Source organism: Apodemus sylvaticus, chromosome 15 (assembly GCF_947179515.1).
Source record: "Apodemus sylvaticus chromosome 15, mApoSyl1.1, whole genome shotgun sequence".
Taxonomy (NCBI): Eukaryota; Metazoa; Chordata; class Mammalia; order Rodentia; family Muridae; genus Apodemus; species Apodemus sylvaticus.
This window is the reverse complement of record NC_067486.1, coordinates 79,301,100-79,324,679: the sequence shown is the minus strand read 5'-3', so window position 1 is coordinate 79,324,679 and position 23,580 is coordinate 79,301,100. Positions and strand designations below refer to the sequence as shown.

At 43.4% G+C, this 23,580-nt stretch overlaps 1 protein-coding gene across 1 annotated transcript in view; it reads left to right on the top strand.

Annotated features, from left to right (window-relative positions):
* Vps8 (VPS8 subunit of CORVET complex) overlaps positions 1-23,580 on the top strand; it is a 197,273-nt gene that overhangs the window by 148,484 nt on the left and 25,209 nt on the right. The window contains 1 exon segment of the mRNA XM_052157994.1: positions 18,849-18,902. Within this exon segment, the coding sequence (XP_052013954.1) occupies positions 18,849-18,902 (54 nt within the window).

Sequence of the window (23,580 nt, the reverse complement as noted above, 5' to 3'; positions counted from 1 at the left end):
GCTGAATAGTGTTTCATTGTGTAGACATACATTTTCTTTATCTATTCTTCAGGTGAGGTACATCTAGGATGTTTCCAGTTTCTGGTTATTATGAATAAAGCTGCTGTGAATATAATTGAGAAAGTGTTCTTGTGAATAGTAGGACATCTTTTGGGTACATGCCCAGGAGTGGTATTGCTGGATCTTGGGGTAGAGATATTCCCAGCTTTTTGAGAAACCACCAGCTTGATTTCTACAGTGGTTGTATAGTTCACACTCCCACCAGCAATGGAGGAGTGCTTCCTTTGCTGGAGGAGTGCTCCCTTTGCTGGAGGAGTGCTCCCTTTGCTGGAGGAGTGCTCCCTTTGCTGGAGGAGTGCTCCCTTTGCTCCTTTGCAAGGGCTGTCACTTGAGTTTTCGATCTTGGCTTTCTGACAGGGATGTAAGGTGGAATCATTTTGATTTGCATTTTCCTTGTGACTAAGGATATTGAACATTTTTAAGATGCTTTGTGGCCATTCAGGAGTCCTCTGTTGAGAATTCTCATTAGCTCTTTACCACATTTTTAATTGAGTTATTTGGTTTATTGGTGTCTGGTTTCTTGAGTTCTTTATATATTTTGGATCAGTCCTTCTTCAGATGGCGAGCTGGTGAAGATCTTTTCCCATTCCGTAGGCTGTTGTTTTCTCCTTTCAATGATGCCCTTATCCTTGCAAAAGTTTTTCAGTCTCATGAGGACCCATTTATTAATTGTTGATCTTAGTGCCTATGCTACTGATGTTCTGTTCAGGAATTTGACTCCTGTGCAATATGTTCAAGTCTATTCACCACTTTCTCTTCTCTTAGATTTAGTGTGTCTGATTTTATGTTGAGAATTTTGATCTACTTGGGCTTAAGTTTTGTTCAGGGTGATAAGTATGGATATATTTGCATTCTTCTACATACAGAAATCCACTTAGACCAGCACCATTTGTTAGAGATAGTTTCATTTTTCCATTGTATGGTTTTGACTTCTTTGTCAAAAATCAAGTGTCTGTGGGGGTGTGGGTTTATTTCTGGTTCTTTGATTCTATTCCATTGATCAACCTGTTGGTCTCTGTACCAATACTATGCAGTTTTTATTACTATTGCTCTGTAGTGGACCTTGAAATCAGAGATGGTGATTCACCCAGAAGTTCTTTTATTGTATAGGATTGTTTTAACTGTCACGGGTCTTTCGTATTTTTCATATGAAGTTGAGAATTTCTCTCTCATTGTCTATATAAAATTTGTGTTGGAATTTTGATGGGCATTGTATTGATCTGTAGATTGCCTTTCATCGAATAGACATTTTTACTGTTAATTCTACTGATCACGAGCATGGGAGATCTTTCCCTTTTCTGATATCTTCCTCAGTTTCTTTCTTCAGAGACTTGAAGTTCTTACTCAGTTCTTTCACTTACTTGCTTAGAGTTACATCAAGATGTTTTATATTATTTATGTCTATTGTGAAGGGCATTGTTTCTCTAATCTCTTTCTCACTTATTGTTTGTGTAAAGGAGGGCTACTGATTTTTTTTTTTTTGGTTGATTTTGTATCCAGCCACTTTGCTGAAGGTGTTTATCAGCTGTAGAAGTTCTCTGATCTCATTGTGTCCCATAAGTTTGGATATGGATTTTTGGGATGCTTATGTATACTATCATATCATCTGTGAACAGCAAAAACTTGTCTTCTCACTTTCCAACTTGTATTCCCTTGATCTCCTTATTGCTCTAACTAGTACTTCAAGTACTATGTTGAATAGTTAGGGAGAGGGTGGGCACCCTTGTCTCCTCCCTGATTTTGGTAGAATTGCTTTAAGTTTCGCTCTATTTAATTTGATGTTAGTCATCAGCTTGCTGTATATTACCTTTATTATTTTTAGTATGTGTCTTGTGTTCCTGATCTCTCTAAGACTTTTAACCTGAAGGGGTGTTGTCAAAGGCTTTTCAGCATCTAAAGAAATGCTCACATGGATTTTTTCTTTCATTTTGTTTATATAGTGTATTACATTGATGGATTTTTGTATTTTGAACCATCCCTGTGTCCCTGGGATGAAGCCTACTTGGTAATGGTGGATGATGGTTTTGATATGTTCTTGGATTTGGTTTGCAAGTATTTATTATTTTTGAAGTGTCTGTTAACTCTCCCTTTTCATTTATGATTTTCTTAATTCAAATACTGTCTCTGTGCCTCTTAGTTTTGTTAAGGGTTTGTCTATCTTATTGATTTTCTCACAGAAACAGCTCTTGGTTTCACAGATTCTTTGTCTTGTTCTCTTTGTTTTTACTTTATTGATTTCAGCCCTATGTTTGATTATTTCCTGCCTTCTACTCCTCTTGGGTATGTGCACTTCTTTTTGTTATACAGCTCTCAATTGTACTTTCAGATTGCTCATATGAGAATTATCCAGTTTCTTAGTGTTATGGACTTTTTTCTGTTAGCACTGATTTCATTGTGTCCCATAAGTTTGGGTATGTTTTGCCTTTATTTTCATTGAATTCTAGAAAGTCTTTACTTTTTTTCTTTATTTCTTCCCTGACCCAGAGATCATTGAGTAGAATTGTTCTGTTGACATGAGTGTGTAGGCTTCCTGTTGTTTTTGTTGCTATTGAAGTCAAGCTTTAATCTATTACAGTTCAAGGGATTATTTCAGTTTTCTTATTTCTGTTGAGGCTTGCTTTATGATCAGTTTTGGAGAAGGTTCCATGAGGCATTAACAAGAAAGTATATTATTTTGTGTTTGTGTGAAATGTTCTGTAGATATCTGTTAGGTCCATTTGGTTCATAACATTGTTCCATTTCATTAACTGTCTGTTTAGTCTTACTATCAATGTGTGGAGTTCAATGTGCAGTTTAAGTTTTAGTAATGTTTCTTTTACGAATGAGAGTCCCCTTTCATTTGAGCATTGATATTCAGAATTAAGATGCCATCTTGGTGGATTTTTCTTTTAATGAGTATGAAGTGTCTTTCCCCATCTCTTTTGATTAATTTTAGTTGAAAATCTGCTTTATTATGAGATATTAGACTGGCCAGCTTGCCTCTTGGGTCCAATTGCTTGGAAAGCTCTTTTCAGCCCTTTACTTTCAGGTACTGTCTATCTTTGTTGCTGAGGTGTGTTTCTTGTATGCTGTTAGCCTGTGTCTTTTTATTAGAGGATTGAGTCCATTGATGTTGTAAGATATTAATGACCAGTGATTCTTAATTCCTGTTATTTTGATGGTGGTGGTGGTGGTGGTGGTGGTGGTGGGTGTGTGGGTGTGTGGGTGTGTGGGTGTGTGTGTGTGTGTGGAGAGAGAGAGAGAGAGAGAGAGAGAGAGAGAGAATGAATATGAATGAGAATGAATGAGAATGAATTTGTGTGTGCTTCCATTATTTAGTTTTTACTGGTGTAGAATTATTTTATTTCCTGTGTTTTCTTCTGTGTACTTACCCTCCTTGGGTTGGAGTTTTCCTTCAAGTATTTTCTGTAGGGCTGGATTTGTGGTTAGATGGTTAAATTTGGTTTTTTCTTGGAATATCTTGTCTTCTCCATCTATGGTGACTGAGAGGTTTGCTGGGTATTATAGTGTGGGCTGACAACTATGGTCTCTTAGAGGCCCAGGACCTTCCAGCTTTAGTCTCTGTTGAGAAGTCGGGTGTAATTCTGATATGTCTGCCTTTATATGTTGTTTCGCCTTTTCCCTTGCTGCCTTTAGTATTCTTTCTTTATTAGGTACATTTAATGTTTTGGTTATTATGTGATGGAAGGCTTTTCTTCTTTGGTCCAATCTATTTGGTGTTCTGTAACCTTCTTGTATTTTTATAGGCATCTCTTTCTTTAGGCTAGTTTGATTTTCTTCAGTGATTTTGTTGGAATTAGTTTCTGGTCCATGGATCTGGGATGCTTCACCTTCTTCTATTCCGAGTATTCATAGGTTAGGTCTTTTCCTAGCATCCCAGATTTCCCAGATGTTTTGTGTCGGGAAATTTTTTAGATTTAATGTTTTCTTTGACAGAGGTATTAATTTCTTCTATTTTCTATGCCTGAGATTCTCTCTTTCACTCTCATATTCTGTTGTTAATGCTTGTGTCTGTTGTTCTGTTCTTTTCCCTTGGGTTTCAGTCTCCAGGATTCCCTCAGAATCTGTTTTCTTTATTGCTTCTATTTCCATTTTCTAGTCTTGAACAATTTCATTCATTTCCTTTGTTTAATTGCAATTTCCTGTATTTCTTTAAGGGTTATATTTGTTTCCTCTTTAAAGGCCTCTACCTGTTTTATTTTATTTTCCTGTATATTTTGATGGATATTTTCATTTCCTCTTTAAAGGCATCTATCATCTTTATAAGGTTGGAATTAAGGTCATTTTCTTGTGCTTTGGTTGTGTTAGGGTAGCTAGGACTTGCAGTGGGATAGCTTTGCTCTGAAGGTGCCATATTCTCGGCGATTGTGTTCCTACACTAGCCTTTGGCCATCTGGTTGTTCCTGGATGTTCCTGGTGCAGCAGGCCTCCACTGGGCAGCCTTGGGCTGGACAGTGGAACTCTGGGCAGTGTTCTTCTCAAGAGTAGCTGGGTGTGCTCCATGTGATATGGCAGGGAGAGGATTGGGGGGTAGGAGTGAGGATCTCACCTGCATGTGCTGGGTGTAGCAGGCCTGGTGAAGGTGGCTGGGCAATCTAGCTCTGAGGGACAACAAGCATTTCAGGGCAGCTGGGTGTGCCCTGGGTGGACTCAGCTGGGGAATGGCGGTGTGGCGGGGAAGGGATCTAAGCTGGATGTTTCTTGTGTGGAAGTCTGGTGGAGGCTGATGGAGTGGTGACCCAACTATGAAGTTTGGGGGACAGCACACAGCTGGCTCAGGGCAGCTGGGTGTGCTGCATGTGGGGGTGACTTGGCAGAAATGAGGAGGGGATCTAACATGGATGTTCGTAATGTGGCTGCAGTGGGCCTTAAGGAGGCTAGCAGAGCAGTGGAGCTGGGGACACACAGCTAGATGGGGAAACTGAGCATGCCTGGGGGACTCAGTGTCAGGGTAGTAGTGGGTGGAAGGGATCTAACCAGATGTTCCTTGTATGGTGGGTAGCTGGGTGTGCCCTGGGGGGCTCAGTGGGCAGGGGAATTTGGGGGGAGGGATCTAACCTGGATGTTCCTTGTGACTTGGTGGCCAGTGGAGTGGTGACCAGACAATGGCATTTGCACAGTTAGTATTGACTGTTATGTCAGTATCTGCTTGTGGTAGATGTAAATGAAATATTATGTAGGTAAGGATAAGCATAATTGCATCTTGTGGGATGTATAGCCATTGAGTTTGAATAATCATTCTCAACCCTCAAGTATGTGATGCCATCCTAACTCCAGTTGCATCAATTATCACATCAAGTGGCTGCCCAGCAATCCAGTGCTCTACCCAGAGTCTGAGGGTCAGGCCCTCCTGCCATGTGATAGTCCCACCACTCACCTATGACCAGGTTGAAGAGAGCCGAGCATGGCAGGTCCCATGCCTCGCTCTGGGCCCACCACTGCCCCAGCACCTTCAATAACTTCACCCATCCAAAAAGCTCTGAAATCATATCATTTAGACCTTTCATTGTGAAGTCAGGGTTCATTAAATCATTGGCTGTTCTGTGGTTAAGGTCAGTCTCCAGGCCCCTCCCCTCTCCAGAGGTTGGAGGGACAGAGCTGAAAATTTGAAACCTTGACCACTGGCTTCACCTTCCAGGCAACCAGGCCTCAGCCCAGACTATACCAGGGTTGGATCCCAGGCATCTCATTAGCATTCAAAAAGCGCTCTTCTGCCAGGCAGTGGTGGCACGCCTGTAATCCCAGCACTCTGGGAGGCAGAGGTAGGTGAATTTCTGAGTTCCAGGACAGCCTGGTCTTTAGAGTGAGTTCCAGGACAGCCAGGGCTATACAGAGAAACTCTGTCTCGAAAAACCAATAATAATAATAATAATAAAATTAAAAAAATAAAATAAAATAAAAAATAAAAAAAGTGCCCTTCTTGCCAAGGAACTTCCACAGTGGGGTTGGCTTTCTGTCTACTGTTTAGGTTTATGTATTTGTGTATTTTACTTTATGTGTATGAGTGTTTGGCCTGCATGCATGTCTGAGTACTATGTACATGCAGTGCCCTTAGAGGCCAGAAAGAAGGCATTGGATTTCTTGGAATGGGAATTACAGAAGCTTTTTAGCCACCCTATGGATGCTGGGAATTGAACATGGTTCCTCTGGAAGAACAGTTAGTGCTCTTAACTGCTGAATGCAGTTAAAAGATTTTTAAGAGCTCTTTGCCAGGAACCAGGGACAAAGGCCAATTATTCTTGTTGTATGAAAAGCACTTACCATGTGGGAAAAACAAAAATGAGTGTACCTGAGTCAGACATAAAGAATCATGGAAGATCTCGTCAGCGGTTCCTGCAAGGGACAGTGGGTAGGGGAATGAGATACAAAGGTAAGTTTAGATACAAAGGTAGGATGGAGGAGGAGAGAGGAGGACATGGTGGAGAACAAGCCTCTGCTCTCAACAGAAGAGAGTGTGTACTAGATATAGAGGTGAAAGGGCTCCCTTACAGTATCACCACCCTCACAAGTGTCACCTTCCTTACAGATGTCATCTCCCTCATAGGCATCACTTCCCTCCCTCACAGGCATCACCTCCTGACAGGCATCACTTCCTCATATGTGTTACTTCCCTCCCTCATAGGCATCACCTCCTCACAGGTGTCACCTCCCTCACAGGTGTCACCTCCATCACAGGTATAACCTCCTCATAGGTGTCACCTCCCTCCCTCACAGGCATCACCTCCTCATAGGTGTCACCTCCCTCCCTCACAGGCATCACCTCCTCATAGGTGTCACCTCCCTCCCTCACAGGCATCACCTCCTCATAGGTGTCACCTCCCTCCCTCACAGGCATCACCTCCTCATAGGTGTTACCTCCCTCCCTCATAGGCATCACCTCCTCACAGGTGTTACCTCCTTCACAGGTGTCACCTCCCTCACAGGCATCACTTCCTCATAGGTGTTACTTCCCTTCCTCATTGGCATCACCTCCTCACAGGTGTTAACCTCCTTCACAGGTGTCACCTCCATCACAGGCATCACCTCCTCATAGGTGTCACCTCCCTCCCTCACAGGCATCACCTCCTCACAGGTGTCACCTCCCTCCCTCACAGGCGTCACCTCCTCATAGATGTCACCTCCCTCCCTCACAGGCATCACCTCCTTACAGGTATCACCTCCCTCCCTCCCAGGTGTTACCCCCTCAGACATGTCACCTCCCTTGTAAATGTCACCTCCATTTCCTGGAACCCAGTCACTATTTGCCACCAAGCCCAGAAGTTCCTGCTGTACTTTGACAGACTTTACATATGAGGTGTGAGCAGGAGTGAGACTCAGTCTTCTGAATGTTGCTAGTCACTGAGTGGTCTTCCTCTACGCTTTAGTTTTGTTCTGGTAACATATGTATAATCAGCCTTCTAGTTCTGTCATGTTATAGGAAATGTGGCTTTGCTGTGATTTGGTCTAACATGTGACCATTCTACTTCTGCTAGGATTCATTGCAATTTTCTTGAAACAGATAAGGTTGCCTGTGGTAGGGAAACACATCTGTAAGGTCGAGAGACCATGTATATAAATTTAGTGCTAGCTAGAGTCTGACCAAAAGGATTGCATGAAAAGAGCAGTAAGCCTGTTACCAGCAGTCTGTAAGTTGTAAACTCTGCCTCCCATCACCCTTGGCAGAGCTGCCGAGGCAGATGTGGCTCGTGAGCTTAGAGCGAGCGGATGGTGTGCTGGGTTTTGCTACATGAATGGTAAACAAGAGTTAGTCCAAGGCATCACACAGTATGTACTGTGAAGAAGGAATTGCATCAGCATCCTAGTTTTCAACATTTATGTAACTAAAATGAGCAAAGTGAACATCTTAAAATACTGCTCACCACTGGGATGGTGTTCCAAGGGCAATGGGAAAAGCTAAGTAATAACCATCAGTTCTATAGTATGGTGGTTTCCTTACTTTCCTCTGAGGATCCGTCTGTCCTGGGTAAGTCCATCCAGAGAGCATGGCAGGAGTCACTTAGCTCTCACCGACTTCTGTCTGAACACAGGATAATTAAATGTGTTTGAAAGATCCCATTGCCCTTGGAACACCGTCCTATCAAATAACATTTTAGTTTATCTTTTTGGGAAACATGATAACTTATATTTAATTCTCCAGCTTCTGACTCCAATGCTACTTACTCCCAAGCCTGAGATCCTGGCAGGTCAAATGCCATTCTGGCCATTCTTACCTAATTTCATTGTGTTAAAATCACGAGTCAACCAGTGTATACAGCCAGCCAGTGACACCCACATATAGTTATCTACCAACAAACCAACATGAACATAACTGAGTAATTCTGCAGAACACCTGCTTTCTCCTTTGATCCTATATAAGCAGGAGAAATGACCCAAATGAATCTCTTCCTTTAGTCTCAGCAGGGTTACAGCCTCAGGGCAGATGTTGGCTGGCAGGTCTGTCTCATTTCATCTCTGTTTCTCTAGTGGGAAGGTAAAATGTTCAGGAGACACTATCATTCCAGTTGAAGTACTCAGCATCCTACTCTAGTGTTTAAATGTATTTACTCATTTATATTAATAGCAAATAATGTCAAATTAATAGCAAAAAATAAGTTTAATCTTAATGTATTCATTTATTAAATTTAAAGTAACAAAAGTACAAGTTCAGTGGAATAAAAGATCTAATAGAATTCAAGCATTATTAACAAGATTCAGAGTTCTGTTTTGTTTTTCTTATCCTTCATCTCCGTGTTGTTATTTTCTTCTCTCCTGCTTTTCTGACATGTTTGTGGCATGTGTGTTCTACGTGCCTGTCATGGTACTCACAAAGACGGGGAACAGCCTGGGCACTGACTGTGCCTTCTGCTTTGCTTGAGACGTTGTCTCTTCTGCTTTATCCTCTGTGTGCCCGGGGCATCATGCCCGAGAACTTACAGGCATCCTCCTGTCTCTGCTGTCCATCTCCCATGGTGTTACTAGGATCACAGACATTGATGCGTGTCCCAGGTTTGGTGGGCTCAGGGGATTCAGACTCAGCTTGCCCTGCTCGCACAGCACACTTTGTTCTTTACCCTCAGATCTGTCTCTGTACACAAGGTTTGACTTCCTTCAGAACAGCTTAGCTAACAGATATCACATACCAGGAACATTCAAGTTGTTACTTCTTTTAAAACTTCTGAAAAAGGTCATTTAGACATTCATACTTAGACATTCATTAAGAGTTTTATAATATATTTTTTGAAATCAGCCCTTGCTGTAGAGAGCCCAGCATCTAAGTACCAAGAACTTCCTGTTCACTAACACAGAGATGACGTGTGCATCACAGGGGAGAGCACACAAGCTTCCTGCTTACTAACAGGAAGATGACTGCATGTCTTGAGGGAGTACACCCAGGCTTCCCCTTGGTATTGTGCTTGGCCTCATGTCTCTGCTCTCAGCGCTGAGAGCACACCTTATCTTGGAGGATGCAGTCACAGTGTTAGTGGGCAGAATTTCTATCCTCCAGATAATTATTCAGGAGTGATGTTTGTGTTCTCCTCGCATTACACACTGATCATTTATTGTGAGTTCCCATAACACTGTAGAAGCGTAAACCAAGTTGCTGCCTAATAAAATCAGGAGATTGTTTTTATTTGTCCATTTTCTAGGATTATTAGTTCTCTGTTATAAAAAAAGTGTAAGTTCAAGATAGATATATTGATTATAGATACATAGATAGATAGATAGATAGATAGATAGATTGATTGATTAAAAAATGAGATCTTAGTGTTTGGACATTTCTCAAAAGATTATCTTCTAACCAAAGCTTACAAATTGTATGAGGATTAATATGACTCAGAAATAAATGGAGATCTAGAATCAGTGATTCTAACGTAAGTGAGACTTCATTAACAGAGCTGTCATCTGCCAGTGATCTTGTCATACCAAAGAATAAGTGACACTATGCCAGGTCCAGCCAGGATTTAACATACACCTGCCTTGGGCCAAATGTCTTTATTGGTACTATACCATATGTTGGTCTGGGGTTTCGTTTGGTTTTTACTTTTGTTCAAGACAAGGTCTCACTAAGCCCGGGCTGACCTTGAACTTGCTGTGCAATTAAGGGCCTTGAACTTCCCGTCTTCCCATTCCTACCTTCCAAGCCCTGGGAAGTGTGCAAGTGTGTAACTGTGCCTGGTTTTACATGATGCTGCGGATAAAACCCAGAGCTTTGTACATGTTAGGTATGCACTCTACCAACTGAACTATATCTCCAGTCCTCTCTCAGGGCATACTGGTAAACAACAAAACCATAGTTCTTACCAGCAAGAGAGCTAGAAGATACTTCCATAAATAAATGTGTTACTGACACTGCAGTTTTGAATTGTCAGAGGTACATACTTGGTGTGAGTGTGAATAGAATGTTATAAAGTGAGTGACTTGGATCAAATAGCAGGGAAGATGGATGGATGGTTGAATGGGTGGATGGGTGGATGGATGGATGGGTGGGTGGGTGGATGGACGGACGGACGGATGGAGCTGGTCACAGTGCCTCATACCTGTAGGCTCAGCTGCTTGTAAAGCTGAGGCAGGAAGGTGCCTGGAGTTTGAGACTAACCTGGTAAACATAGTGAGCTGTGGGAGAGGCAGGGCATAGCTGTAAATGTGAGAACTGGGAACGAAGGAGCAGGGGCGAGCACCTCGTTTCATCCTCAAGGTGAGAGGAAACACTGATGGTTTTAAAGCAAAGTGGGTGATACAACTCAGACTTTAGGCTGTGCATAGGCAGCCATATCTACTTCCTGTCTGGTCTTCACCTCTTTTCCAGATCCAGGCATAATGATGGAGTAACATCCTACCAGTCAGCAAAGCTTTGTGTCCAAGACACCTAAGAATAACATTAATACAGAAAGAATAAAGTAAGGGCTTAAAGTCTACTGCCCAACAATGTAAAAATACTCATCTTACCAATGTTCAAAGTAATGTACACTAATGTAGCAGTACATCCTTTGCTTTAATTTACTAAGCTAGCAGGTTCTTAGAAATACTAAATGTGTGCCCATTTAAGTAAAACATTATGTGTGTGTTTGCATGTGTGTATTTGCATATGTGTATGGACTAATTTGTGGGGCATGGGTGCACCTGTATGCGGAGGTTGGGGTCCTGTCTGGTGTCTCCATCATCTGCTGTCTTTGACAGAGGCAGCATTATGTCTGAGCTGGAGCTCACAGTTCATGTACTCGGCTAGCCAGCCCTGGTATGCCTATCTCTGTCTTCTGTTATCTGGCCTCAACAACCACCCATCTGGGTCTCAACTCCCATTATCACACTTACTTGGCAAGTGCCTTTTCTATTGAGGCATCTTACTAGACCATGTATGTGTTCATATTTGTAAGCGGCATTATTTGAATGTGTTCTCCAAGTTCGTGTGTTAAAAGCCAAACCATATGCTGGAGGTATGTATGAAGTCATGAGATTGAGTCCTATTACTGGGATTAAAAAGGGTCCTGGGAGGCCGGGCAGTGGTGGCACACGCCTGTAATCCCAGCACTCTGGGAGGCAGAGGCAGGCGGATTTCTGAGTTCGAGGCCAGCCTGGTCTACAGAGTGAGTTCCAGGACAGCCAGGGCTATACAGAGAAACCCTGTCTCGAAAAAAACAAAACAAAACAAAACAAAACAAAAAAAAAAAAAAAAAAAGGCCCTGGGCCAGTGTGCTTTCATTTTCAACGTTAGGCATAGCAGGAAGGCTCTGAGAACCATAACCCAAATATAATTCTATTGCTTATAGATTCCCCAGCCTGTGTCAGCTTGTCACGGCAGCTGGAAGTGTATTAGACAGTGCGGATGTCAGGCAACAAACACTGTTGTGCCTCATTAATATGCACATGTATGTGTAAAAGTTCATAGTCCTACTTTAAGTCCCTTTAGCCAACTGTATTTCAAGTTTCTTTGGGTTTTCTATGGGAAACTTGGAGATTTCCACTTCTAGATAGAATATCTTTGGGGTTTCTTAGGGAGGAAGGCAAAGAGCAAAATATATTAAAGAATCATTCATAAAGCATTAGACATCAGACATTTGGACACAGAAAATCCTTAAAAAGTGACAAAGAGCATAAAAGGTAGAATTGCCTATAAACTACTTGAAGAAACTTGCTAAGTCATTAGTTAGAAAGGTGGAGCTGAGGCAGAACATCAGATTCAGTCAAGAGAGTCTGGGAAATCTGAGGTGGTAAGGGTTTGCAGGGCACTCATGGACAGGAGTCCCATGAGAGGTGAAGAAACTACTTGAAGCTTAAGAGAAAATAAAGCCAACATCTGAAGGAATTAGATGTGACAGTGCCTCAGACTGACATACAGCCAGGAATAAGGTCTGTTCCCAGCAGTGCATATGCAAAGCCTTATCACCAATAGAGCATTCAGATGCCCAAAGACGCTCTCACCATGAAGGAGTAGGAGAGAACTTTGACTATCTGCTGCTTTGATCCCACGACAAAGCTTAACAGAAGACTAGAAGTGAGCTACTTACAGCTGCTGGAACCAAGTGGGGTCTACTAGGAACTTAGAAGATAGACAACACCTAACAGGGTAGAAGTCTTCTCTCTGGCAACAAAGACGGGGCAGAATCCACGGACAGTTTTGACTCAGACATGGCCTAGGTGATAGAATTAAAAGAGACATTTAAAGTTATAATTTATTCCACATGCTCACGAAACTCCAGGGAAGATTGAATATATAGACTACAGATAGAAAAGTCCAGAGCACCTGGAGAGTAAAATGGTGGCATCTAAGCTGAAGACGGGGTCGCCAGCAGAATGGACGTTTACAGAGAGATGATTAGTGAACAAGAGCATGGCCAGAGAAAGGAGAAAGCGAGGCACATGGCCAATAATGTGAGAACAGAGAGTGTGCCACACTGTCCTGGTGTGAACACAGCAGCAGCGCCCCAACCTAACGGCCATTAGAGATTAATAGTTATTCATCTCTTGCTGTGGCTCAGGTCGGAGTTTGATATGAGATGAGGTTTGACACCAAACCATGGGGTTCTGTACTATGTTACTGGGATAGCCATCTTTGGGTTTCAGAAACTGTGGCTTTTGAGGAAAGGGTTTCTGGGCCCATTCTGTAGAAAATCTTACAGCCATGTCTGTGGTATGCTGTGCTCTTGAGGTGTGGCGCTGCGGAACTCTTAAGAGGTAACAAAACTTGAGTGCCAAGTGTCACGTACTTGAGAACATTGCTCATGACAATGTTTTTAATATTTAAAAAATTGAAAGGAGACAGGTGGTCGTGGTGGCACACGCCTTTAGTCTCATTACTTAGGAGGCAGAGGCAGGCAGATTTCTGAGTTCGAGGCCAGCCTGTCGAGTTCCAGGACAGTCAAGGCTATACAGAGAAACCCTGTCTTAGGGGGGAAAAAAAGAAAAATTGAAAGGAACCAAAATATTCCAGTGCCCCACAGTTGGTTCAATTACCTCTGTAAGTGAATAAACTTTGTAGCAATGAAAAATCCCACACTGTAGAAAATATTAATGTAGCAAACTGTTGTTTAATCACAGAAGTATGACTGCAGGCACTCACAGTGGTCACTGCTGGGGTGACTGTGGCTTCTGCTTCCTGTGCCTGCTCTGGGTTCTAGATTTCTGTCAGTGCATATATTTCTTCTAATATAGTCAGAAAAAAATAAGGCTTTTTACAGAGAACAATGATGGCACTCCTCTTTTACCTAAGCCTCAGATTACCTGAGTCAGGAAGTGCGCCTTGTTAACAGTGCTCGCAGAGGCTTGGCGTGTTCAGCTTCACTAAGGCCGTCATTCAGCTGTCATCCACAGCCCAGATCTGCTCTGTACACCTGGATTTATAGCCACATGGCCTGAGGCATTTCCAGAGGATCCTTTTAAAACAAAAGTGAGACCTTCTTCTGGGGCTGCTGAACCTCTTCTGTTGCACATCAGAGGCTCCCAGACTTAGTCTCAGGAGAGCAGCCTTCTCTGGTGAGTCATCCACCACAGCCAGTTCCGGACTTGCTTTTAAAACGTCTGCAGATCCTTTTATGAGGTCATTTTTTTAAGCTAAAATATCTACTTTCCTTTGAAAATCTATTTCTCCCTTTTGAAAAAGAACATAGCAAAAGTTAAAAATGGATTGCTTTTTGCAAGCTACACCGTACATCTAGTGTGGTTTCCGGAGTATTGATGTCATGGTATGTCACACCAAGGACAGTCAAGTCCTGTTGCACATTTTTTGGACATGGCAGTCTGGACAGCTAGCGGTTTTTACCTTTAATCTGTGTCATAGTCCCTGAAGTTTTTGAAAGTCACATCATGTCACCACTCTAAAGATGGAGGGCCCTGGGATAATGGAGCTGGTAAAGGACGCAGACTACAGTAGCAACAGCCAGCTTTATTCAGAGCATCAGACAGTTTATGCTCAGGGGTTAGGAAAGGTCACTTGAGTAAAGGTCTCTTAGGTTCAAGCTGTGTACAATCAGAGGGGCGTGGCAAAAATGTTTTCCATACAGAAATATAAAGGAGAGTTTAAGCATTTAATTGAATGACAAGAGCAAGCAATAATGATTAATCTGAAGTAAACTCACTCCTGTCAGCTATACCTGGGAGGAGCAAAAGAACAATTCTGCCTTTTAAAGAAATAGAGAAAGAGGGAGGTCTAGACTCTTGTCATTGTTTTCTTGACGTGGTCTCACAAGCACTCAGAATTCTCCTCACAACTGACTTCATCCTGGACCATGTTCCAAGAACATGAAAGCAAGAAAGATTGCAGCAAGTTACTCCTTAAATGGTCACATGGCAGTGATGGGAAGCATCGTCGTCGTCGTCGTCGTCGTCTGTTCTGCAGCTTCCTCAGCTGAGAAGGAGGGGGCCACAGCGTGGGGGAGCTATGTTGAGTCTGAGAACTTGGTGCAGCTCCTTAGAGCCCTTCCCTATCATTCTAGATGCAGAAGTTAGGATCAACTAGCCAGCCTACAGCTATTGTTATGCCCTATTTATGAGTGATAAGCGTATATTCTGGCTTCATGGACCTGATACTAATATGTGTTGGAATTAACTACTGGATTTGGAACTTTCTATAAGAAACTGAATTTCTTTCATAGATACAAGCTAGCTGTTCACATTTTCTGTGTCATCATGTTGTGTCCACACTTATAAGTTCTGTATTTGAAGAGCTGTGTCCTTTATATTTAATTTATTATCAACTTTGTTGATGTCCCTCCCCTTTTTTGGGAGATTTCATAATTCATTTAATTAAGACTTTACCACAGAAATCTACAAATAATTGTTGGCTGGCTTCCAGAATATTAAGTTCAATAGCATTAGAAATAATTGTGTATATATAGCAGCAAAAACAAATTATACTTTGAATAATTAATACTAGACTTAAAGAATATTTTGTCTTTTAAAGTTTTGAAGTGATTTTGTATGTGTCAGGCCCATAAAAGGAGAGATATATGATCAAACTGCATATATGAAATTATCAGAAAATAAGAAGGGAAGAGAAATAACAAACAACAGAGAAATGCAACACAGGCAGTGTTCATTGTTCGTGGTTTTTCCAGTTGTCCTTGTTGAAATATAAAGAAACCACATATATTTGTAGAGGGAGCAATTTCCATCGTAAACCATGAAGAAACTGACGAAACTATAATTTTGCCCTCTTTGGTATCTCTGACATGAGATGCCCCCACTGTATTACCCTTTTAATATTGGCAAACTCGGAGCACACTGCAGTGTATCTCAGTGACCGCTCAGACACTGTGGAAAAGCCACCTCAGCACAGGCCAGCCAAAGGATTAACATCTGAATAAACCCAGCAGGATGCACTTGCGTTAGACGTCAGGAATGTACTCATGATTCTTAGTGGGTGTGATCTGTGTGAGGAGCTTTTAGGGTGCTCATCTGTCACTGAATTCAAATAGCCTCAGGTCAGCCATCATAGGTGTGATGCCAGACTCACGGTATCGGTACAGAAAGGGCTCTTTCCTGCCATTTAGAGACCTATTTCCATCTCTTCCTAGAAACTTAACACCATGCTTTAAGAGGTTCATTTTCCTGTGAGCCTTCCCAATCCTAGAGACAGACAACTTGAATCTGATCGGTTAACATTTCAGAGCACATCAAAGCTATCCATGGTTTTCTTATCTCTAAAATGTGCAGCGGAAGCTACACTAGAAGAGGTAGTTTAGATCAGTTAATATCAAACCCATAAAGGAACCTACTATGGTACCTGGCACATAAAATGTCACAATATGCTATATATTATTTCTCATCTTTTAATTGTCTACATAGAAGTAGTAAGAGGTGGTCTTAGTATCGGTTCCATTACCAGAAGCAACTTGGGAGGGCAGGCTTTATTTCCTTTCAGACTGAAGCTCTCAGGTCACACTCGCACTGAGTGACGTCAGGGCAGGAGTGCAGCCAGGGAGGAATGCTGCTCCGTGTCATGCTCCTCATGGCTTGCTCAACCTGCCTTCTTATACAACCTAGGGCTTCTAGACCAGGGTGGCGCCACCCACAATAATCTAGGCCCTCCCACATCAATTATTAATCAGGGAAAAGCCTGACTTGTCTACAGGCCAGTCTGATGGAGATATTTTCTCATTTGAGATTCCCTCTTCCCGGATATGTCTCATTTGTGTCAAGTTGACAAAAAGAGTACCAATATGTAAGCATTAAGATATAATTGTAGATACGTCCCATGTGTCAGGTAAGGTAAAACTCCTTACTTTAAAAAAAACAAAACAAAACTTTTTATTGGTTCTCTGTGAATTTCTCATCATCCCATTCCCACTCATCTGCCCTTCCCCTTACATCTGCCTTATATCCACCCTTGCAACCTCTCCTGTAACAGAGAAAAAAAAAATCTTGTGGAAGCTGTAGTGTGTTCCACAGTATACCCTTTGTCCACACTTCTTTGCTTACAAATGTTCATTGCAGTGACTCGTTAGTCTGGTACAAGGCCTCTGGCTTCTGCTACTTTATCAATACTGGAACCTCACTGGGACACCTCTCTGATACCCTGTTGCTGCTCTGTGTCGTGGAGATCTGTGGGTTTGGATCTGCAGGACTGGCCCCTTCATGCACATTGGCATTCATTGGTGGAATGAGTGTTAGGACGTGTCAACTCAAAGCCCTGGATCTGGGCCTAAGAGGTGTCTAAGAGGGTCAGCCTGCTGGCTTCCCCGGCTCTCACGCCCTTGGGCCAGCTCCCTGGCAGCCTCCCTGCAGCGGGGGCCAGCTGTATTATGCTACCCAGGTGAGGTGCAGGGCCCAGTTCCCCAGGTGTTGCAGCCATTAAGGGTCATAGCCAAGAACTGATCACTTTTAAATCTCCCACTTAACATTTCTTTAAAATTGCTGAGCACGGCACAGATAGGGAACACGTCTTCTGTCTGGGTCCTGGCTGGCTCTTCAGCACTGCTCTGGGAACCAGCATGCAGCCTTCAGGGTCTGCAAGGATGCTGACGCTCCCTGGGAAACTTTGAGTTGCTTGGATACAGTCCTCTTGTTCTGTGTGCTATGAAGAGTTAGGCTCTGACTTCCATACCTCAAACATGAAATCTGAGTCATGGTTTCACACCTCCACCTCTCAGAAGTTACAGTGTAGAGCTTGTGTGTGCTCTGTGTACGGCTTTAGGGGCCTAACTTCAAGTAGTCATCGCAGAGCAAGCTGATGGCCACTGTCTCCTGGGAGACGTTACAGTCACATTCCGATAACTTATGCCTTTAATTTGGTTCCTTGTCCTCTCTTACTTCATATTTCAGTTTTGTTTCTTTTTTTCTTTATGCCACTCGACCATTTCTAGCTCATTTTGGATACAATTTGAATTAGTTTCCTGACTCAACCTAATTAATTAAAACAGTCCTCCTTTACTCCTGTCAGCCGTGTCTCCTGCTTGGTTTCCAGCCAGTGCTCTGGCAGCTTCTTACCAGTAAGGCTCTTGTTCATACTCAATGTGGTATTTTTACTCTCTGAGAAATTCATATACGCATATGATATATTTTGGTCATACTCATCCCCACCCTGAATTCTTACCACCCTCCTCTTCAATCCCTCCCACCCTTATCTCCTCTTTAAAAATAATCTACCAAGTCCAATTTATGCCGCCCTGGTTGTGGGACCAGCCGCTGGAATGTGTCAAATTACCACATCCTTAAAACCTGGTGCTTCCTCCTCCTGAAGCTATCAGCTATTGGTAGCTTCTCGTTAGGCAGGGAGGGGGCTCGTGGGCCTCCCCAGTCCATGTAGGGATGCAGACTCTGGGGGTTCTGTGCAGGGAACCATGAGATCATGAGTGCAGCAGTCCTGTTGGGTCCAGCAGTTTCATCTTGGTCTCTCTGGCCTCTGACTCTATCATTTTTCTGGCTCTTCTGAAACAGTCCCCCAGCCTTGGGTGGGTGGTGATATATCTATCCCACTGGCAGTGGTGAGTGTCTGTGCCAACTGTCGTCCACTGCACAAAGAAACTTCTGTGGTGTGGCCTGAGAGCTGCACTACTATGTGGGTAAGGAGATAGGAATGTAGAGGGCGGTTTGATGGTGTGCCCACCCAGGAGATCATGGTAGGACTTCGCCAGAGCCTGGAAGCTCTGAGCCTTGGCTTCCTGCTGCAGAGTGGGCCTTGAACCCAAAGTAGAAACTGGCTGGTGACTCCCACACTGTTCACAATCATGGACAGTTCTTGCCAGATCATTTTGGTTTTTGTTTTGTTTTGTTGCTCTTAAGCTCAGCTATACTCATTTAGTTGAATTTTTTGGAATGTGGGTCAAATAAAGTTTATATCTAAAAGGTCATTGAAATATTTTCCCTTTTTCCAGGTAAAAATGTCTCCCTCGTATCACCAGTCCAAAGGGGATCCTCCTGCCAGGAAGGTGAGTCTTAAAATCAAGTGGTCCACAGAGCTACCTCCTCCCCCACAGCCTCCTCTGTGGTCAGCATTCTCTACATAGCAGTGGTGTTTACTTAGGTTAATAGTCTCAGGCCTCTTCTCATTGGATGCTGTGATATGTTGCTAGGATTCCTTGACTCTTTCTAAAGCACATGTGGGATTTCAGGCCCAGCATCTCCTGGCAACTGAGACTAAAAGCATTGTGGAGTCAGCATCCACGTCTACAGGGCTGGCATCCTCCTGTCCAAGGGCAGGAGCAGGTGAACTGATATTCTGAGGGAAAGCTGTCTGGTTTTCTTAGGGACGTGTTTCTCTTCAGATAGCTGTGCCCAAAATAAACTGTCTAGAAACACCGCTTTTCAGCACATTCCACAGTCGATGTGGGACTCTCGGCCTGCCTCCTGTGCCACCGTTCCTGTCTGTAGACTCTGAGGCACTGATGGGCTGTGAATCTTGGACAATGCTCAGGGGACATTGAGACCCGAGGCAGCCCCTCGTCTGTCCTGCTGCAGCCGTCGGCTGAGAGTCGAGGGTAGCCTGGCTTCTGCTGCCCTCCTTTAGCACTGTCCTCTTTCTGATAGTTGAGGTGTTGTATTTTTGTTTGCTACACACACACACACTTTTAAAATTTTTAGCTAGCATTGAAGTCAGCAAGGTATTCATGAAATAAAAATGACATCTTGCTACTCTGTTTACTAACTGCCGGCTTTAGCTTCAAAGCAGTGTGACACACTTCAATCCTTTTCCTCTGCCTGCAAACCCTGACATTTTCAAATGGAAAAAGGATAGAAACAAGATACAACATCTGAAAAGTCCTGAAACATATTATGCAGGAATAGCTCTGTGCTCTGTCGAAGTATCATGGCGGGCAAGACCAAGGGGTAGAGTGTGAGTCCTCAGAATCACCCCACTACCGTGTCACTACAGTGAAATGTTACCTACAGAGCAGAGGAGAGTCTGGCACCCTGGCAACTTCATAGGTGTGGGCCATAACAAAGTGACTGGCTGAGGCATGGACACATTTGAAACAGGTGCTCATAGCATGAGCTGAAAGGAGAGAGGATGAAACCAGGGCCCCATAGTCTGGGGACTCACGGGTCTCCTGTTAGACCTTCTCAAACTTCCGGCAACTCCTAACACAGCTCTCATGGCCTACACGAACCTTTGGGTAGAGTCATCAACCAGTCATAATAGGGCCTGAGTCTTATTAGTCTCACTTAAAAAACATGAAAGAATTAGAATACAGAAGGACATTAGTTTGTAGAAGTAGCCACGCAACATACTTCCCCAGGATGATTAAAAATAAAGACTTAATGTAAGACCACATTTAAACTCAAAGGCTCTGAAAGGGTGGCCTCTTTTTTCCTTCCTGTGTAAGATAGTGATGATCTAAGAATTGCCCTAAAAACTAAATGAACTACTGTTTCAGTCTGAAGTGCCTGTATTTGACGCATAGCAAGTGCTTAGGCTGTGGTGAGCACTGCTCTTTAACATGGCCCTTTTTAGTTGATCATGCTGCTTACATATCATTATTCAGTCACCAAGTATTTCTTTATGCTAGGTGCAGAGCCAAGAATTAGACTAGAGATGAGAATGCATCTTGGTTCTCAAGAATCTCAGCACTAGGGCTGGAGAGATGGCGCAGTGGTTAAGAGCACTGACTGCTCTTCCAGAGGTCCTGGGTTCAGTTCCCAGCAAAAACATGGTGGCTCACAGCCATCTGTAATGAGATCCAATGCCCTCTTCTGAAGTGTCTGAGACAGCTACAGTGTACCCATATAAAATAAATAATATTTTATTTTTTTAGTGTCAGCACTAGACAGGTGATCTCACTATTCTTGTAGAGCTCGTTGGCGCCGGGTCAGTGCATAGGACGCTCCGCTAGCACTGAGGAGGGGCCTTGCTGTCAAACGGCTACTCAGTCAGATGCAGCCTTATGTTCTTTGTGATTATGAGTACAATGTAGAACTCTGAGGAATGGTTAAGTACTCCTCCACAGCCTTGCTTCATGTTGTTGGCTGCCACATAGCTAAGAATTTATTAAATAAACACTGATTTAGAAGTAGATTGATGTAACCTATTTTCAGACTTTGCAATGCCTCCTCTCTGGAACCCAGACATCTGACTACCATCAGAAAAGGGGCAGCACCTCAGAAGCAGGGGTCTGCTGTCTGCTGTTCTTCTAGTCCACTTCATCTAAAGAAACTTCTGGCCAAGGTGCGGTAGCATCTTTAATCCCAGTACTCAGGCAGAGGCAGAGGCAGGCGGGTCTTTGAGTTCAAGTCTAACCTGGTCTATGTTGTGAGTTTCAGACCTCAGGGATTCGTAGTGAGACCTCATCTCACAGTAAGAAAAGGGACTTCCCCAGCCATGGCAATGTCCAGGCCCTTGGCATCGTTCTTTTTTTTTTTCCTTTTACTGATTTATTTTGATAAAAGTGGTCATGCGTACATTTAGTTCTTCCCCATGCAAGAGTAGGCACAACTTCTCACGTTTTCTTCCTTATCTACACATCTGAATAGATTTTATTTTATCAATGAGAGCCTATTTCTAGTATTTACCATACTGATTAAGAAGCCATCAGTTTTAGCAATTAAGACTGTTTTGGAAGCTGCCATTGGGAATTCATGTTAACTGGCCACTCCTGAAGTATGAGCTCTTCCTTAGAGCCAGCCACCACCCCTGAGTTGAAGCCCAGATGTACCAGCACATCTTTTTACCACATTTTAAATGTAGTCTAGGCGCCTGTCCCAGGACAGGCAGGGAAGGCTTCCCAGAGGAAGAGTGCTTAATCTGGCCTCAAAAAATAAGGGGGAGCGTGTCCCAGGAAGCCCTGAGTAAGCAGGGCTCAGTGGGGATGGGAGCAGGTTGTATATGTCTTAAATACAAAAACACAAGAAAGTCTGGGGAGATCGTGGGGATCCAGGTCACAGAGAGCCCAGTCTGTGGCAGCCGCTTCTTAGTGGAGGATAGGAATTCCACTCATAGTCAGCTGAAAGACAGGCCAATTAACAGAACAGAACAGCATGATCGTCTAGGTAGAAAAATGCCCTACCGGAGGCTGTACAAGAGAAATCTTAGAAGGTGAAATGCATTCAGACCTTAGCATCCCCTGAAAGCGCTAATGGCCCCCAAGGCTCAGTTGTGTGTCATTTGAGCTCATAGCCCCTGAACTTGCCTGTTAAGTATATCACTCGTTAGACTATATGCCTCCTGAGGGTAGGAGTCGCTTTATGTCTGTTCTTACCCGGATAAGAACCAAGCATGCACTTGATTGTCGTCAAATAAATGAGAGGTCTGTAAAAGAGATCCATCAGGGTCCAAGATGTACATAGAAAATGAGCAGGGAAGGATGTCTGTGACCCTGACAACCAGAGGAAGAACAACCAAACATCCTTGCTGGCCTAGGCCTCTGTCTCCAGAATGATCTGCAGTAGTAAGGGAAGGTTATATGAGGAGCAGTGTGAAACGTGTGTGTGTGTGTGTGTGTGTGTGTGTGTGTACATTTGTGTATGCATGTGTGGGCATGTGTGTGTAGGAATGTATTGTGCATATGTGTGTGCATGTGTGTATAGGCATGTGTGTATGCATGTGTGTGTAGGCATGTGTGTGTATGCATGTGTGTAGGCATGTGTGTGTGCATGTGTGTGTTCATTTACATACATCCTACTTTGCCCTTGACTGTAGTCCTTTCCCAGAGTTCCTCTGTTAGATGAAAATGGCCATCATGTCTGAACATGTGGCTATCAAAGTGGCATGTATAAGAAACACAAAGCAGCTGAGTTTATCTGCTGCAAAGTCTCTTAAACTCCATAACTAAAGGACGTATTCACCAACTCCCTCGTAGACTTGCCAAGGGTCGGTTCACTCGTGAGGAGGAAGGGGTGATGCTGTCTGTAGGGCCCTGCTGGCTTCCTGGGATGCACTTCTTACACAGTAGTCACCTCTCAGGAGGTCAGTGCCCTGTTCTCACCGTGGTTGGTATATAGCACATGGCACCGCCTGTGTCTTCGCATGAGTTTGCATTTTAGGTACTAAAATGTCAGCAAACAAGCATTTACGTATAATATGTATAGCATAGACTTTCTGTGTAACTAGTTGTATGTATCAATTTCTGCTTAATTGACTCCTACTAATACCTTCACTGACAGAGTTGGGAGATACACATGCATCTCTGGGACCGTCTCAGTATTTGCTTATGGATCACCAGAGCCTGCCAAGCCTGGAAGCTCACACAGCAGTCAGTTTACAGGGAACCTCTAGAAGAGGTTCAAAGTGGAGATTTTCACAGCCGTCAGGGCGTAACGAAGCACCTTAGAGAAGTAAGGTTTCAGAGGTCACAGCTCTGTGGAATATTTTTCATTAACTTCAGTTTCATCGACATACCCACTAGGGATTTTTGACTGTAGAATGCACAGCTCCCCCCCACCCCCAAAGGCATATCCTTACAAAGATAGCTGTCCTGCCCGGGCCTTTCCTGTAGTATTCCCTGATTGTGTGTCTGCAGAAGATGAGGGTCAGGTTCGCTGCTTTGACTGTTGGTACCCCTGAACCACTCACAGCTGATGCCAGCTGATGCTTTCTCAGAAGAACCTCTGCCTAGCAGCCAGGCCAGGGTTGAGGAGAGCCACAGCCCGAGAGTTTGTAACACCGCTCAGTGC